General features: G+C 47.4%; 2 protein-coding genes across 4 annotated transcripts in view; one reads left to right on the plus strand and one right to left on the minus strand.

Moving 5' to 3' along the window:
• Positions 1 to 7,928, plus strand: part of CDHR1 (cadherin related family member 1) — a 51,374-nt gene extending 43,446 nt beyond the window's left edge. For 2 of the 3 annotated variants that reach the window (XM_030030234.2, XM_030030236.2), the window contains one exon: positions 3,325 to 7,928. In XM_030030234.2, the coding sequence (XP_029886094.1) occupies positions 3,325 to 3,876 (552 nt within the window). In that variant the 3' untranslated portion in view covers positions 3,877 to 7,928. Of the gene's footprint in view, positions 1 to 2,392 lie in introns of all 3 variants that reach the window. The other variant, XM_030030237.2, reaches the window with a different exon arrangement.
• LRIT2 (leucine rich repeat, Ig-like and transmembrane domains 2) lies at positions 6,985 to 12,287 on the minus strand. Its single transcript, XM_030030238.2, has 3 exons — positions 12,080 to 12,287; positions 10,902 to 11,683; positions 6,985 to 9,513 (listed from the first exon to the last, which is right to left on the minus strand). The coding sequence occupies exons 1-3, from the start codon at positions 12,187 to 12,189 to the stop codon at positions 8,702 to 8,704; spliced, it is 1,704 nt and encodes a 567-aa protein (XP_029886098.2). The 5' UTR covers positions 12,190 to 12,287; the 3' UTR covers positions 6,985 to 8,701.
• Positions 12,288 to 18,782: the final 6,495 nt, after the last annotated feature.

Here is an 18,782-nt window from a genome sequence, read left to right on the forward strand (position 1 = left end):
ACAGCACAGCGTTATCTTTTGTGAGCAGTGGTATTTTAACTCCTTTGATGGCTATTAAGAAAGAGAGTGCTTCTTCCAGGTTTTGGCCCACAGAGATATGAAAGTGCTTCCCATACCAGCTTTCATTTCATCGTGTATCTGCTTTTGGTTTATGTTTACAAGAAAAATCAGTACTCTTCAAAATGCAGCGCACCTCTTAGGAAAAACCAACAGCTAAATAAATTACAAAGTGGCACTATTTGTTGACCCAGTTCTGAGGCACTGTTGGTAATCGATACAAGGACTTGATGGTGTTTTGTATGTATGTGCTGGGTAGTGCTCAGGGCCAAACTGCTTAAACTTAGGTGTCCAAATGCTCCCAGACTTTCACTGTCAGAGCGTGCTCAGACCTCTCTCAGACCTGTTCTGTGTGTTAACTGACTGGGACACAGTGATGGCACGGACAAGACTGCAAAGCCTTTTGGTGACAAATGCACTTACCATAAGCCACTCTGCAGGCTGGCGAGGGTGATGACATTCCAGGCTTGGTTTGCAAGTTATTCCTCCTATTTATCCTGTGAGTGTCACGGCCATGACAAACAGAAATTCTCACACTGTATGCTTACAAAATGCCTTATGTTTTTATGCAGACATTACAGAAGAGTTGTTATCAAAGGCTGATGCTAGGCAAAGCTTTGTATAGTACAGGCCCAGCAACTAGAGTATATGCTGAACCAGCTATTAATGGTCTTAGTTTTGGTATTAATCACCTCTTCATAACTGGAAGCTCTGAATAGGTGCCAAACTTCGTGAGACAAGGGGCAGTTGAAGGAAGCCAAATTCTGAAACTCCCCATAGGATTTCCATCAGTTCTTACTGCTGCAGCTGTTGTACACTGGCAACATAGACATGTACTTCTGTCTAATCCCATTTATTCAAGATTTTCAAATAGCTAGTCAAATAATTATTACTGAGACATAGCATCTTCTTAAGTATATGTCATCTTTCGCCTTGTGTTGGTCCTGTACTATTTAGCCATCAGGGCCTTGCTACAAAATTGATCTTGACAACACTCATAATAAATGGACTCATTTGAGGTCATGTACTAAGCAGGGTTTATATGACACTTAATTCATCAGACTTTCACATGAAGTTAAGTAAGCCAGGGCAGAATTTCTGTCATCTGATGGGATTTAAGTACACAAAATCCATGTCATGCAGAACAGCAAAGCTGATGTGAATCCAAGCTCCATCAAAGTCATGGGCTGCTCTGCCTTTGGTTTCTAGCTCAGGTCCCTTCCTAATTAAATAATGGAAAAAATCTTTGCACAGCAAAATGATGAAAATTGGTTACTACCTGTAAGGTAACATGGTCCATGAGTTTCAACAGCATTTCTTCACCCATTTCTCTTTGGCAACAAGAAACATTCAGGGTAGGGGAAGAGAGGGCTTGGATAATGTGTTTGAGGCAGGCTGTGAAAACACAGAAGTGAAGTGAAGAAGGGTGTTTATTAATGAATTTACATTCCCTAAGTTTAGGGATGCGATTTAAAAATAAATAGTATTGCTGTGTAATACATGACAAGAGGCACTCTGAAGCATCCTTTGGGGATACTCTTAGTCATCTCCCTCCACAGACTGGGGAGCGTAAAGAGATGAGCATCCAATTTAGAGTCATACAGGGAAATCCATCTGATCTCACTTTAAATGTCTAAAAAATCAGAGGTTCAAGTCCAAGCTAGTCACAAGGCTCTCCTTATACTCACTGTCTTTGATACCTATTTTAGCATGTGGTGACTACTACTCTGGAGGTGTCCTTTTCTCCCCATTGACTAAAAGCTGGGAGCTTAAGACCACTAACTGAAATGCAGATAACCCGTTACTAGACATGCAAAGTTTGGGTGATGATTCTCTCCTGGGGTCGAGGCCAGAGGAGTGGGCCATGGTGGGTAGCCCTGTCTCTCTGCAGCTGCACATAGCTTAATGACCAGCTCTTGGTAAACAAACTCGCTTGCAAATGTGCCATTTCTGAAGGATCTCCTGGCCTTGCACAACACTGCTGTCTGTCCAGATACCATTGCAGGAGCTTGTATTCATTATGAACTTCTCTTGGAAATGTAGTCCATGCCATGAATAATGGTGATCTATGTGCCACGCTGCTACCCTTTATTCCCTGATGAGCCAGGTGTTTATATGTGCTTCCTAACTTCTTTTAGTGTTTCTGGATTCAGTTCAATGTAACTGCATCTCCTCTCCTGTGCCTAGTTCAACACTTAGCTCCCTTTATTGTCTACGCTCTCTGTCCTGTACACATTTCACCCTAGTTCCCTAGCTGTATTTATAATAGATCCTGGCCTCTTTCAAATATAACCATGTGAGGGTTGATCATTTCTCTTATTTTTGATATTTCCAGATCAAGTCCAGGGTAAAATCCTATATTTTAGGCCTCAAGAAGCGTCCATGGACAATATTTGGAATATGCATGAGTGGCGTCCTTTCCACCATTTCTGTAACAATGGTGATCTCCACCATCATGTACTGGAAAAGTGTGAAAAGATCCAGGCTCCACCCGCAGGGCAAAATCCGCAAAATCATACGGGGACCTCCGAGACGCACAGTGTGCTAAGCTACAAAGTGAACTGGCCATTCATTTGTCCTTAATATGCCATATGTAGTTCATGTTATTGCTTTTTTCTTTTATTTCTAAAAGCAAAGCTCTTTAGCTCTACTCATCTTCCCTACCTCAAAGAGTTTTGTTATGTCTGTAAAAGAGTACTTGAAAACAGAATCCAGCACATACCTGCTAACTACTCATTTGTATACTGTAATTTTATAAAGTGAAGTTTTCTCATAATATTTTCAGTGCTCAGTAATAGTCCTATAAACTGCATCACCATATCACCTGCAACTGTTTTTGAAAGATCATTTTCTACTCATAAACTTTTGTTTGTGTTCAACACTATTATTCCTAGGAAATTAACTCTGAAGTGTAGTACAACAATACAGCTGCAGATCCTGGAGCCAATTATTTTCTTGCTTGGTTCTTGCAAGTTAAACAAATGCTATGGTGACACGCAGGAATCTGTCCTAATTTGGTGGTAATACTCCTGTAAGCTTTTGTGTTCGACAGTCATCCGTCTCACAATACAGTAATGCTTGGCCAGTCTCCTGCTCCATCTAAATTCTCCAAACTGAGACTGGCTCTTTGACTCCCTTTTTTTTTTTTTTTAGAGACAACTTCCATTAGTCAGCCCCTGCTTGTTACATATTTTGGACAAATGAAATTTCTGGGTCACTGTCTGTCCCATAGAGTAAGTCACGTGTTTTCTTTGTACTCTTTTACAGACTCTTCACAAAGGGCCTATGGCCGCCTTTTTGATGCAAACTAAAGATAACCCCATGAAAGCCTTAGGAGTGCTAGCTGGTGTCATGGGCATAATGGTGCTGATAACTATCATGATCTCTACTGCCATGTTCTGGCGCAATAAGCGGTCCAACAAAATCATGCCGGTAAGAAGGATCATAAAAAAGAGACAGACCCCACAGTCCCGGACAGTCAGGATGGAGTGGCTGAAGTTCAAGAGGCCCAGCAATGCTGCGGAGAAGTTTGTTGTTGAGGATGATGCCAAGAGCCTCCACAACGAGAACAGCAACAACAACATCCAGGTTGCCCCCATGCCACCGACCGCCCCCTTGCCCCCGCCGCCCCCCGCCCTGGCTCCCAGGGGGGACGCCCCAGGGTGGCGGGTGCCAACCGTGTCCGGCTCCCTCACTCCCAAGTTTATAAACAAGCAGCTGAAGAAGAGAGGTCATGGCAGCGCCCACAATGCCCTCGTGTCAGAGCTCAAAATGAAGTTTGAGGAGAGGAACGCAGCTATCGGTGAGCCCCACATCTAGGTGCTCTTGGCAGCCCCCAGAGACTGCGGATCATGGCTGCGCATGGATATATTTATGTGCCGTGGTCTTCCCCGTGTCTGTCAGCACCCTGTGAACTGACAGCAGCTTCTTGCTGTGATAGCCACCCCTCACCTTCTGCAAGTACTACACGCTACGGAGTCACCCCACCCATAGCAAACTCTGCGGCCTGTGTCCAGTTGCGACTGCAGTCCCTTCGGCTCGTGTCCCAGTGCTGCTCCCTCCCTGCAGCTGTCTGACCGGGCTGCTGAGTACCCTCACACCAGCCACCATCTCCCAGGCGAACGGGGATTCAGGTTGCCCTGGTTTTGGAGGTCCCTACCCAGAGTCCTGGTTTTCAACCAAGACGCTCTGCAGCCAAGGCACTGGACGATGCCACTTCTGACCTGGTCTGGCAGGTGGATTTGAGGTGTCCAAAAACACGTCACTTCAAATCCCAGACCCGCTTTTGAAGATGTTGGCCTGGCTGCGGCGCCAGCACCGATGTGCAGGTCTCCTACATCAGTGACACTGCGCGCTGCAGGAGGGTAGCTCGTAGCTGGTACTTGCTGTCCTCAGGGCGCGACATGCTTTGCAACAGCTGGCGGAGCGATGTGCTCATGGCCCGAGTACCTTCGTTTCCAAAAGGTAAGCGGGCAGGCTTGGAGAAGTTCTTCATTTTCCTGCAGCTTATGCCGGGTTTTGCCAGAGTACGTTGACATGATGCTGCGCTTTGCTTCTGCCCTGGGCTTGCTTGCTCATCAGGGGACGGGAGGGCCACCTCAGCCTTCCCTAGACCAGCTGGGGAAAGATTTGAGCGCAGTTCAATAGCAGCGCTCACTCCTTCTGACACCGCGTCCCCTCACGAGGGAGAGGCCAGCAGGAGAAGGACATGATTAAAGCAGCAGGGAAGACAAGGTAAAACTGAGAGAAAAATGATAAGTGAAAAATACAGACAAGTGCTGGAAAGTCGCATATGCCCATCAGGGAAGTGTCTGGAAAGATCATTTGGTTTTGTGCACTGCTAGCAGGAGGTGTCGGGGAATGTATTTCATCACCTCTCCTGGCTTACTCCAGGGACTGGTGAGTGCAAAAGGAGGTTTCCATAAAATATTCTTGTTTGTCCTATCAGTATTTTTGAGTGAATTATGCAACAGTTAAGGGGGCGGGGGGGGGGGGGGGGGGGCAGCATCTGACACCTTTTTTTCCTGTTACGTGACAGTAAAAAGGCACCAAAGGCAGAGTACTTTTTTCACTGGATCTACCCCACAGTTTCTCCCTCATGTTTGTTTCTGAGGAGATGTTTTTCAGCTGGGCCTGGCTGTTTCCCATCCCTTGGGGAGAAGGCAGCGTGCGCCAGGCTGGCTGGAGAGCAGCACCCTGCACCCTCTGCCTGAGGCCTGGCCCCGCAGGGCAGCTGTGCTCCCATGGATCAGCACCGTGAACATCAAGATGGGGAGCAAACCCTACAGGACAGGACACTGTGTTAATTCATGAGACTCTTGTCCAGCTGTCATTTCAGCTGGATCAGCAGACCTGGCCCTCAGGGGCTCCTCTTCTCTCACCCCATTAGCGGGTCTAATTCCCTTTGTTTGCACCAGGACTTCATCAGCGTAGGGGATAGCTGGTTGAATAAGAAGTTACCCACTTACAGGGAAAAATCCTGTAATTTTGAACTTCAGCTCAAGCCACCTAGAAGCCAGAGGGTGACCATGGCTCATATCACCCGTGGGCTGAGCCAGGGGCTGTAGCCGAAAGGTGCGGCAGGGTCCCAGCTGGGGACCGTGGCAGCAGCACTGCTCCCAGAGCCTCTCCGCTTCTCTCCTTTCCTCCACTGTTTTCTTGCTTATTCCTCCTCCTGGGGCCGCGTGGCGTGAGGCCCAGGCTCTTGCGTTGTGTGCGGTCACCTCATCCTTGTCGTTCGGCTGTGAGCCGGTGGGAGGGAGGGGACGTGCAGCCCCCGGCCTCAATCCTGCTGCCCTGCACAAGCACGCATCTTCTGCTGGTTGCGTCTCCACCAAGTTCTGCAGCGTTTCCCGAGGTACCAAGAGTTTGTGATTTATTTCCTGTACTACTGTTTTCCCGCTGTTGTGTTGAAGCCAGTATTCAATGTTTATTCTCCAATGAGGAAAGCCTTTAAAGACCATTCAATTAAGTGAGATTTAACAGGAGTTATAGGCTTATAGTCTTAGAGATGATATTTAAGAGGGAATAAAGATGTTTTATTACTATGCTGTGAGACTTTTTTCCAGTTACTCTGTATTTCAACTTCAGGGGTGTTTTTTTAATAAATAAAAAAAAATCTGTAAAAGGTGCTTCTGTGCATGATGTTGTTCTGCTGGCAACGATGCCTTGTCATTGCTTGTTATGTGACCGCACGGGCACAGGCAGCCGGACGGCTTCCTAAGATGACCAAATGGCTCCTTTTTCAGACCGCGAGTCAGGAGAGGGACCGTGTTGGTTTGGGGCAACACCAGCCTGGAAGGAGAGGAGGCAAGAAGCAGGATGCCGTGGAGCACGGCGGACGGGCAGGGTCACAGACGAGCCCCTGGCCGAGTGCCCGTTGTGCTCTGCAGCCCGCTGCAGCATGGCCCCGGGGGCAGGAAGGCTCCTTGTGGGACAGCAGGTTTAGTTTGATGCCAGTGCTCACTGTGTACGCGATTTATTATGAACTTCCTACACGTGGTGATGGGACGTGTTGTCTGTCCCTGGCTGTTTCCTTGCTATGATTCAGCATCTCTCTCTCTCCAGTTTCTACAGTTTGCCGTTGTTCCTCCGTGTTGACCGGGGTGAGAGGCGGCCAGTCGCTACAGGCAATGGTTCGTTTGTCACTCCCCCTCGTACATGGCCCCGTGCTGGCCCTCAACCAGCATCAGCTCATGCCTGACCCCGTATGCACCGTCTCCCCAGGGGTTTCTCCAGGACAAGGTTGTCTCCCCACTTGGCTGGCTGCTTCTGCCCCTTCCTCACCACTCCAGACCCCCATCACACATGCTGCAACCGCCCGGCCTCCCCTGTCCCTGCAGCCGAACCCCGGAGCTCCTTGGCATTCAGGTTTCTTTGCAATTCGTAACTGTAAAAGAATAGAAATGAAGCAGAGGACGTCTGGTATTCTGAAAATCCATCGTGTTTATTACTTTGACACTAAACGACTGACAAGACTAGGAAGTCCCTTGAAGTCTAACACTGAGAGTCAGCGTTGACCAAACAGGTCTCTGTTCAAAAGCTGTGCAGTAAGTTACAGCAGAAGGAGGTGCTGGGGGAGGAAATGTGGGGCTCGAGGAGAGGCAGCGTGGAAAACACACCACAAAAACCAAAATACAACTAGAAAGCCAAACTACCACATAGTGAAGCTCACATTAAACTTTATCTCTGCTTACAGCTGAGGTTTCTACTCTAGTTTTTTACTTTTTGAGGCGGTCTATAACAACACATATGACAAGGGCTGCGGGTCTATTGGCCACGTGCTTTGGTTGTGCTGGAAAGCACGAGGCCAAAAAAGAAAAAAATAAGTCACATGTCCTCAGACCCCCGAGAAACGCAGCGTGAGCTGCTCCACAAGCAGGGAACGGTTCCTTTTACATGCATATTTGGGGTACGTTGCCTCTAGAAAGGAGGCAAGCTTTGGTTTCAAAGCAGCAGGATGGGCAGGCGGCCCATCTGCATTTGGGGAAGGTGCCCGGTTCACACCTTCGGCTCCCAAACCCTGGCTCCACCACCCTCTCTGCCACCGGCCACTTGTCCCGCCAGCCGGGCTCAGGGTGAGCGTCCCTGTCACCCACCGCATCAGCCCGCAGCCACAGTGCCGTCCTGGGGAAAAGGAGACAAGTGGTGGGGAAGGTGGAAGAGGAAACAGCAGTTGAGTGTTTGCCTGCAAAACACAAACTGTTCATTTTTTTCACCAGCTCTTGTTCTTAACTTTAAAAAGAATATATTAACACACCACTTGTGTAGCAAGAGGCTAGGTATGTATGTGTCTGTGTGTGCGTGCGTGCTAAAATGGACCTCTAAGATATGTTTGGACACAAGTAAAAGGCCCTCCCCTTCTCCCTAGTGCAAAAAACCAAAAACCGAAAACAACTCAAAAAAAACCCAAACCCTGTGCTGCGGCTATCTTATGCTGGTATTCAGTAAGCCCTTGCAGTTTTTCTGGTTGTGGTACAACAGAAGCTGTAAACCTCTTAGGGCTGTGTAAACCTTAAGGAGGGGTAAGGAAAAAAAATAACAAAACAAAGCAAACCAAACCAACCAAACAAAAAAACCCGCCCTCCCAAAACCAACACCCAACACCCCTGATCAAAAAAAAAAGTCTTTCTCCAAGTGGAACACAAGAGCTCCATCTCGTTGACCCAATCCTTCCCTACTTTCTGTTGCTGGTTACGAGCACAGCCCTGCCCTGGCTCCCCCGTCCTGTTTCGGTGAGGCACCAGCCCAGGGCAGAGCTGCCAACAGCCCTCCCGCCCCCCCCCCGGCCGGGAAAAAGACAGAAAGACTCGCCCGTGCAAGTGAGCAAGGGGAGACCTTTGGCCTTTTGCCACGCGCATTGCTATTGGTTTTGGGGTGGGTTTTTTGTCAACGCTTGTTTTCTTGCGTGTCCGCGTGCGTTGCTCGGCGGCAGCCCGGAGCTGCTGGGGCACAGCCACACACCCTGGGTACCCCCATTCCCGGGGCTCCCCGAGCCTGCTGTGAATCCCAGTCGCGCGCCAAGTCCTCGCAGCACAGAGCCTTCCTCGCGTGGTCGCCCAAGAAGACCAGCGTGTGCTGTGGCTCGAGGTCGTCTGCAAAGGTGCCGCCGCGGCCGCGTTCGCAGGGCGGGCAGGGGGCCGGGCTAGTAGAGGTCGGCGCTGTTCCTGTGGGGCGGCCGGGTCTTGCCGGGCTCCTCGCGGGCCGGGGGCCGCCGGGCGCCGCGGCCGCCCTCGGGGCGGCAAAGCCCGTCCTCGCTGCCGGCGGGCAGGCTGTCCAGCGTGCTCTCCTTGCTGCCGGCGGCCTGCGCCGGGCCCCCGTGGCGGCGCCGGGGGCAGGCGCCGGGGCAGCGGGCCAGGCAGCCGGGGCGGGCCTCGGCAGTGCAGGCGTACATGCCGGCGGGCACGGCCAGCACCATGGCGCAGACGATGACCACGATGTGGATGAGCTTCTCGCGCTGCTCCAGCTGGCTGACGTCGCTGCCCGTGACGAAGACGACGCACTGGCCCTTGCGGGGCGCCTGGTTGCGCACGGCCACGCAGACCTCGTACTTGGTGGCGGGCAGCAGGTCGGTCACCGAGTAGGTGTTGACGCCGGGACCGATGTAGATCGCATCCTTCTGGGCGGCATCGTAGCGGCCCACCAGGAGGGTGTACCAGGTCTCCCCCGGGTCCGCCGCTGCCGCTGCCGCTGCAAACCACTCCAGGGTGATGCCGTAGACGGTCTGCTTGGCGATGCGCACTTCTACGTGGGCGCCCGGCTCAGCAGGGGCGATGGGGGCCCAGCCCGGGGGCGTGGTGGACGCCCACGGGGACCCCACACGGAGGGTGATGGCCACCGAGGCGTTGCCCAAGAAGTTGGCCGCCGTGCAGGTGTAGTTGCCGGCGTCCGCCGGCCGTGCGGCCGGGATCAGCAGCTCTGAGCGGATGGTCTCCTCGCTGATGGGCTCGGTGGACACTGCGGGGAGAGGGGAGTTGTGTCAGCAGGCGGCGGCCCCCTCCTGCCCGTGCAGGCGGGGAGCCACCATGCCCTTGGGGCAACCCCAAGACCACTCTGGCGTGGGACGGAGGCCCACGGGACACCGGAGCATGGGAGAGAGGGAGTGCGTCCGACCCCCGACCCAGTGCAAGCGGCTGGGGAGGCTGCTGCGGGCAAAGGCCAAGCCGCCCATGTGCCGTCAGCATGCTCAGGTCAGGGCAAGCCAGGGAGAGCCAGCCACTGAGGTGCAGGAGGCACAGCTGCATTTTGGACGCACGCTCCGTCCTCCGTTAGGATTGAGTGCAGAAAAATGTCGGTCTCAAGAGGCTCGGGCCAAAAAGAGGTGTGTAGAGCCAGGAGGTGTTGGGCTGGAAGTGAGATGCAGCTTTAAGAACAGTATGAAACACCCTGTCGTCTATCCAAACAGGGGCGCGTGGCTGTGGTCGGGAAAAGCCTGTGTGTAATTAACTCAGTATGTGCTTGTGGAAAGATGCACAAGTGCTGCTACAACACTGCAATTAAAGCAAATATCAGTCCAGGATTAAGGGCTAATGCTATCTTATTTAGCTAGCTGCCTTATTAGGAACACACATAACCTGTGCGGTACCTGCATGCATTATTAGCTTACCTGATGAAAATAGCAATTTGTGCTATTGAAGGCTCTCAGTAAAAATAAATGTGAGGGAGGGCATGTAAGAGCCAAGCTGGATGGGGAGGGAAAGGCCTCCTATTAGAAGGCTCTCAATAAAGAATGTGAATAAGCAAGGCTTATGGACAATGACAAGCTCTGTTTTGGTTGTAGAACATGAATGGACACAGACAGGCAACAGGGCTGTGGGGTTTTCTGGTTTGTGTGGGTATTTCTTGAAAGAACATATGGGAATAGTGTAGAAACATACAGCTCTGTGTGCGCACTCCTACAAACACACATGTACGTACAAATATAATTATCTAGACTGTGTGCGTATATATGTGTGTATTATATAATATATAATGTAAATATGTATGCATGTCTAGATAACTACATATTTATTATAGATGTATGACTGATGTATTATTACTAGTTCTTGCACATCATGTGTCATGATGAAAGAGCTAAAAATCCACACATAAAATAATTGTGTAAAAATGAGGCCATCATCTTTGACTGATATCCTGCTTGAAGCAGCTCTTCTCATATGGGTCAGGCATGCTTAGACACATAGAGTGATTAAGATTATTTGGATTATTGCCACCACAATAACTGTGATGCTCTAAAGGGGCTGAGAGATGGTGTGGTGACTGTGATGGCCTGAAGGCCTATGTAAGTAGCATAGCAGAACATAAATTTTTAATGAAAGAAACAAAGAAGAAAAAGCTTTTCTTACCATTAAATGCCCTTAAAAGTTTGAGCGCATAGGTCCACCAGACAGCCGGGGAAGGGCTGGCTTGCACAAAGCAGGTCAGAGTGACGTTCAGCCCCACCGGGACTGTCAGGTTGGTGTCAAGGGCTGAGGTCAGGGGCTTCATGCAGCTGTTGAGCTCCACTTCATGAAAAAACTTCCCTGCCCTGAATTTTGGGCTTGAGCAAGTTAAATAGGAATTCATCAGAATAATAGGTGGGCCAACCGACTTGATAAACTGGACAAATCCCCGCAGGCGACAGTCACAAATCCAGGGGTTGTCATGAAGGGCCAGGACGGCATTGGAAATGGCTTCTATCTGCCCCTCCGCCCTCTGGCTTCTCTGGTAGACGGGCCAGTTGTAGAAGACATCCCTGGATATGACAGTAAGCTGATTTGAGGATAGATCTAAATAGGTCAGGTTGGGCAGATAGCGGAGTGCGTGTTCTGGAAGGACATCCAGCCGGTTGTGCTTCAGATCCAGGATTTTCAGAGCCGGGGTGTCTTGAAATGCTGTCCATGGCACTGAACTTAATTTGTTCCCTTGCAAGCGCAACTCCTTCAGAGCTGGCAGATATTCCAGACTCTTGATGTGCATCACCGTGATGTTGTTAAAATTGAGCCAGAGATACTCCAAGGCACTAACGTTCTCAAAAGACCCACGAGGCAATTCTGTTAGGTGAGAATTTTCTATTCTAATTTTCCGGATGTCCTGAGGGATGTTTGCTGGGATCTGTCTCAGCAGTGCAGACATGCAGAGCAAACTCCTAAGGAGGAAACCAGAAAATTCTCCAGGTCGCACACCACGTTCATGGCTAACACAAACCAGTTCCCTATATAGATCTACAAGCACTTGAATAGTTATAAGGTATTGTATGCAGGGCATGCGTAAGCCATACAGCCATCCTTCCCTGGGTTTTACACCCATTTTCCCACAAAGAATACAACTAAGATGTCATAAAAATTGCTATGTATGCAACTACATATCTCAGGGAAATAAGAGAAATGGCATTCTATGCTCAAGCTAGTACTATTTGAGTATTAGAGGAGGCATATCATGCAGCCATCTGCTTGGTTTTGGTGCTCACATCATCAGCAAATATGTACTGGGACTCTGCGAGCTGCTTTGCTGGTGCTACGACTAGGGTAACGAGCATTCTTACCTTCCAAAGTTGTCTTGAGAACAAGAGCATCCTGTGACACAAGATGAAACAGATGGATTTATCTTGTGGAAGGCCAGAAGAAGAAGAAAAATATGACAAATAGGGTCCATATTCTCCTTTAAGAAAGCACTGTGCAGGGTTTGCACCAAACATGCCAACAGCCTCCAAGAAGCAAATCCTATTAGCTGTAATCTTCCTTGACGCAGAAATAAATCCTGCTGGGGACCCGACCCTAAAGAAGACATGTAGTATGGTTCATAGGCTGTGTCAAAGTGCTAAAAATCACCCCTGGGACCACTCTTGGCATTTATTCTTTAGCTGTGGGGATTCTGATTGATAGATGTGTTTGTTTGGTTGGTAAGATGGAGCCAAAATCACTTCTGTTCCCAAGCCCTTACAAGTAATTAACCAGGCCTATCTCTATTGTATAAATATAAAAGTTCAGTGCTATTCTCCAGCTTCCCCGTAACACATGTGTCAATTGCCTTTTGGTCACCTTGACAAACTCAGTCTAAACAATTATATGAGAAGCGACTTGGCGTAACCAAATTTATTGATCATCTTTTTTTAATCCAAAATAGCAGGGTTTGGTTGCAATTTCCAAGCAACGCTGTGTTCTCCTGGGGCCATCTAGTGTGTATGGGCTTCATTACAGCCCGCAGAAGGCAGCGTGCCACCGGAAAAGGGCTAAACCTCACTGCCAGTACGTGCGAAGCTGGGTCACAAATCAAGATTAGCCTGGACCTACTTAACCTCTAACCTACGGGACCAGGATAGAAAAATATTTATGGTGTGACAGCTTAGATCTATACATGGCTGTCGGGGTGTGTGCAATAGTGTAGCTGCTGTGAGCCTACAGAAGACAGGATTGATTCTGCAGCTTTTAAATCGACAGGTGCTTTGATTTCAAGGCAAATCAGCAAAATGCACTAGTGGGGAACCCGCTGGGGACTGTTGCAGTGCTTTGTGATTGCCTCCTGTGTACAAGCAGCAGGCTGTGAGTAGTGGACCTGTTGGGCTGCTGTTGCTCACTGTGCCCAGCATCTAACTACAAGCTTATGGGATTTTTTTTTTTTTTTGAAACTAAAATGGTCCTTATTTGTCCATGGTGCGGTACTTGATATTTCAACAGCTGCCCTACATTTGAACGTGTCAGTAAGCCATGAGTGAAGGAGAAAGAAAGGCTGCTGGTCTGTAGCACAGCAGATGGAGCAGATATCAATCCCCCACCTGACCGTGGTGGCTGCTGGGGACACGTCTTGGTGAAGCTGTTGCTGTTGCAGTGACAGGGGCACCAGCACAGCCCCCGTGAGCCGAGGCGAACGCTCCTTATGCACTTTCAGTGTAGCTTAAGCAGCAAGGGGACACCGGTCAGCGGGGCTGGCGGGCTGAACTGGGAGTGCTGCGGGAGCAACGCTGGCAGCTGCGATGGGAGGATGTGTCCTTCCCAGTCATCCATCAGCTGCCGAAGTAGAGGGCCTCAGGGACCCCATGCCCACCCTGCGTGGGCATGGGCCTCTGGGGAGACAAGCGCTACACTCACCAGAGCCTTTGGTCCTCTTCCGTAGTCTGCCATGGAAATATTCCCTAATAAAACAATGATATTATTATTATTTTATAATAATAATTTTATAATTTTACACTGGGTTGGACAGTTTGGTTGTCTCCAGCACCAGGCGGGCCAGCAGGAGGGATTCACCGCTTTTAAGGCCCAACCTTGCAAAAACCTCCTTTGCTTGCAGGGAAGGCCTCCTTTGCTACCTTCACATCCCTCCTCCATGGCCCGCAGGGAGGGTCTTAAAGTATGTGGCAGCTAAGTCACATCTTCAGAAACAACTTTCATGAAAAGTGTTGTTTATTAAAACACGTTTATATACAGAGTAAAAACTATTGGTGGGTTTCCCCCCAATGTACATCTTTGGGCACAGTACGGGTACGTAATGCCCAATGTCCTGGGATGCAGCAAGTAAAATTTCATCCAGGCTTCTCTGTTAGAAATACATTAATTTAAATAAATGAGTTGATTAACAGAGAAAAGAAAAAAAAAGCATTGCAGTTGTTTTCTTTCTCCCACATGAGCTTTCCTCCTAGTCCCACCTATCATCTTCTACAAGGCTGGAAAATGGCCTTTCCAAGAGTGCTGTCAGTCAGTACCATGGGCCAATGCTCCAGCTGTTTTCAGGCTGATACTTATTTGCTGCTTGAGAGGCCATTTTTCTAAATATCCCCAAACCCCAAGTGTACTCAGAAGGTTCAGTATTAACCTGAGAAACTAGTGCTGAATTACTTATCAAAATCAGATGAATTAGTTAGTAGAGAGTCTACCCACTCTCTTGGATAGAGAGAAGGGGGAAAAGAAAGGAAAAAAAAGTAGAGGGAAAAAAATCCCCCAGTGTTAGCCACAGACATTATATTTATGTTTCCTACTAGAGTGGGATTTTGTTGCCTTTTTATTCAGCCCTGCTTTTGCCTGCCTGTAAATTTAATGGTCAGTTTTGTGACAGCAGCTGTCCACTCAGTTCAGCTGCTCTTTAATGTCATGTGGCATTCTGGCCAAAGCCAAAATGCAGAACAAGCTGTCTAAAACCCAAGCTGTCAAAATAAATCTCCGTAGAGACATTGTCTGCTAATCTATGGGAAGTGGAGTTTAAGAGACTGCACTGATTGCCAAAGCAAATGCCAAAAGGACACCCGTTGCATGCTCCCAGCAATGGCAAGGGAGTCGAACTCCATCTTGAAATGACGGGCACACACAGGGCTGTAAGAAATCAAGTCCATGCTGCTGCTTTACAATTACAGTCCCTCTGCCAGGGCTATCAGCGTTAGAAATCCCTGCTGGGGAGGACATAAGAGGCGAAGGCTGCAGTTGGGTATTTCAGATAGGGTGCATGTAACACCAAATGGTACTGGCTTGAAAAAACGGCTTTGAAAAAGCAGAAGATGACGTGAAAAGAGGTAAATAAGACTTTTCTTTCACAAACCTTCAACAACAACATCAGCTGTACAAGCTTGCCAGTCTTTCCCCAATTTTTTTGAGTAACCCAACACCCCTGGCAGGGTCCCCTGGGGCACCACACCTCCAGCCCCACTGCAGCAAGTCCCTGGCAGCAAGGGACCTGGCAAAGGGGCAAGCAAGACCTGGCAAAGGGGCACAACCTACTCCCTTTCACCCTCTGGAGGAAAGGAAAGGCTTTGTCTCTCACTCAGGGCACCTCGGGGCAGGAGCAGAGTCCATCTCCCATGCCGAAAACCAGGAGCCAAGGGTCAGCACACTCCTGTGGGGTATGACTGCGGTCGCAGCAGCCCCACGTCACCACCAGCAGCCCCGGCTCTTGGGAAACATGGGCACTGCTCCAAGGCTTGCTGCCGCCTCTGAGAAGCTCCTGGTCCTGCTCTCTGGGGTGTACACACTTATTTCTCATCAACTTGAACCTTTGCTGGCAATTGCTAAATTCTTTCTATTTAACTTTGATTAATAGGAAAGTAAAATGGGGGACAATTCTTTTGCTCTGTTTCGGGCAACAATTTGCATCTTCTGTTCATGGACTTTAAAGCTGGTGAAGCTCCCACTAAGCCACAGTACTGTAGCACTGACTATTGATTAAATACATCCCGAAACTTTTCAGACATACCCAGAACACTTCTGACATCGAGGGACTTTGACGTCAGCTTCTTCAGGAGCTTTTTAACCTTTAGATTTTATTTTACCATTGGAATACTTTCAAAGTCATTCTTCAATATCCATTAATTTTTTAAAATATCTTGAAAAATGTTTTACTGTCCTTCTTGACATTTTGGTTGCTGCTGCTTTTTTTCCATAAATTTATGTATATGCACATGCATACTTTTGTGTCCTACATTTTTTTAATCATTTAAACCACTTTTAGTCTATTCTTTCTGAGCACACAGAAATAAATGTGCAAGTGACCCCACAACACAATTATAGCCTTCCAACATGCTTAAAACACATTGTGGAAATAAGATATTTGTCAGCCTGAACATTATTTTGCATTTGTGGAATTTTTATACATATGTGGCATTAAAAATATTTGCAGAGACTTTATAATTCAGAGACAATATTAGCCTTTGTCTGGATCTACTCACCAGATAATCTGGACACTTTTTAAGATGTTTGGAAAAACATATTTCAAAGCCTAAACATGGGTTTTTTTACATTTCTTCTTGCACTTCAACTACTTGCAGTACTCCTTTTTAATCACTTTGGGCACATTATTTCATTTATATGCTGCTCGGTTCCCTCGTTTTGATAACTGCTTTTCTCCAGAGCCTTTTAAGAAAAAGAAATAATAACCATTTTTCAGTACAGTTCAGAGCTATTTGGATTAATTTTTAAAACACGATTACCTTCTTTTTTTAAACCCTATCTTTAATTTTACAATTTTACACTACTCTGATTTCCCAAATAAGTATAAAAAGATACTGTGGAAGGAGGAGCTTGTCTTTGTTATCTATCATCACATGATGTGCCCATCAAGGAGTGGCTCGTACTGCTCTCCAAAGCCCAGGCAGCCAGTGCAAACCTCCTGCCTAATGCAGGTGGACAGTTACTTTATTACTAAGTATTACTGAAGTGGTCCAACACTCATCTAAGAAGAAATTTTAAAATTATTTGATAGTAAAGGTAGGGAACATTGTAGTCCAAGACATCCTGAAATATATTGCTTGACAGTGCCAAAGTATTTGAAATAGACCCAAAAAAGCAACAAATTGGTCAAAACCTGACACAAAGAGATTATTAACAGAGGAAATATTTTCGAAGGAAAAAGAAAACCAAACAGAATAGTGTAAAAAAAAAAATTTTTTTAAATAATACTAATGCAGTAATTCCAAAAGAGATTCAGGTGTTCATTTCAGTTCTTAAAGCACATGTCTGTCTGAGGACTGACTTTGAGTAAGAAGTTGTTTCCAGGGATGAATATTCTGCTTGCCTGAACTCTGAGCCAGCTCCATTCACATCTCATGACCAGAGAGGGAAGCTTGCCTAAGCTGACCCTGCTGAAACTAGGTGCCTAACACCCCTTCGGTTAAAACAACAAAAAAAAAAAATCCAGTGAGGTATTTATCTTTACATGCCTCCTACCACTGAAGATCTCACCCAGAGCCTTGAAGTCACATTCAGCAGAAAATGAGTTTACTTAATGGTTTGAAATTTCACTTGCAGTTTAACAAGTATAGGGTTTCTCTTCTGACCAACACCAGATGACACAGAGCTTATACAAGTTTCTATCTATTGCCTCTCTTGTGTGAATCACCAATGCAGGAGAGAGAGAGGCTTGTTTTGGAGCAGCAGTTGAGATGCTCAACTGTGATGCCTCCCCTATGAGCCAGTGAGAATAGCCACAGGAAATAGAAAAGTCACGTTTGTTCTACTTGGGAGCGCTATTTATTCAAAGTGCAAAAAATATCCAGCAGAGTCTATAAAACTTAACCCATCCACAGTGAATGTCACAGGATGACCTCTCCATCCTCCCCTCCTAGCAAGCAAAGAGCGACAGCACTGGCGCAGCCGGTGCCTTTTCCACTGCCGACTCACAGACCGTGTGTCGGAGCACGGGGCGATGGAGCGGGTGAGAGCTGCTCCTCGCCGGGGCTGGATGTGGCAAATTACCCAGCTCGTGCCTCCAGGCAGTGGAGAGGTAAATACCTCTCATTCCCAGTCAGCTCCTGCAAACCTGACTTACAGGAAAGTCCTTGGGCGGTAGGTCCACTCCGTTAACCGCAGGAGAACTTTAGGACAGCCTTGATTCTTCAGGGCTAGCTTAGCCATCCAGGGCCATGTCAGGCTGATTTCTGCACAGCCCAGTGATACTGCTGCAGATGTGGGCAGGAATCAGGCTCAATAATACAGCAACCCTTGCAACTCATCCCAAAAACTACTACTAGAAGAATATTTTTTTTCTACCTTGGAGGGAGACTCTAAAAATCATCCTGGGAAATGCAACTGTCTAAATAAATAATAGATCTATTACATACTACATATTTCATCAGTTAAGTTGTTGTATTAAAATACATAATTTTGCAAAACGTTGCTTGTAAATCTAAAAATCTCTGCAGTCCAGTGATAGAAGTAGCAAGCATTATTTTATACAGGGATTGACAAATTCTCCCAATACAAGAAAATTTCTTTATCATTAATGTAAGGAATACAGGGAGTCCTATCAGAAACTATTATACTGTATCCACTATTGCTAGTATTTATGTTGAGATCAAACGACTTCCTTTTCCATCAGCCCAAGTAACCGACATAGCTGAAACCCTTCTGTACAAGGAGGACTTGCAAAATCCATACCGGGCTCCATTTCAACCAGTGAATTTTGTTAACCCACACTGTACATACACATCCAGAATGTGAGTGGAGATCCTTCCAATAAGTTTACAAATACACATTTCAAAACAATTCAGCAAGCTTTATCAGTTATCATTTCAACTTGGCTGGATCCCTCCCATTCAATATTTGGCAGAACATATATAATTTTCTTCATGAAGAATATTTATTACAAAGAGAAAAACTTTATATACAGTATTACTACATGAGAGACTGGAGTGGAAAATTAGAGCGCTGGGAAGTGCTTTGTGTTAAGCACTCAGATCCAAGTTCCAGTGAAGCTGCAGGACTTAAATAACTGATTAGCTCACCCTGGCTATGAAAGTACATTTAGATGAATATTAGACAGGTTTTTTC

Source organism: Aquila chrysaetos, chromosome 11 (genome assembly GCF_900496995.4).
Source record: "Aquila chrysaetos chrysaetos chromosome 11, bAquChr1.4, whole genome shotgun sequence".
Lineage (NCBI taxonomy): Eukaryota > Metazoa > Chordata > Aves > Accipitriformes > Accipitridae > Aquila > Aquila chrysaetos.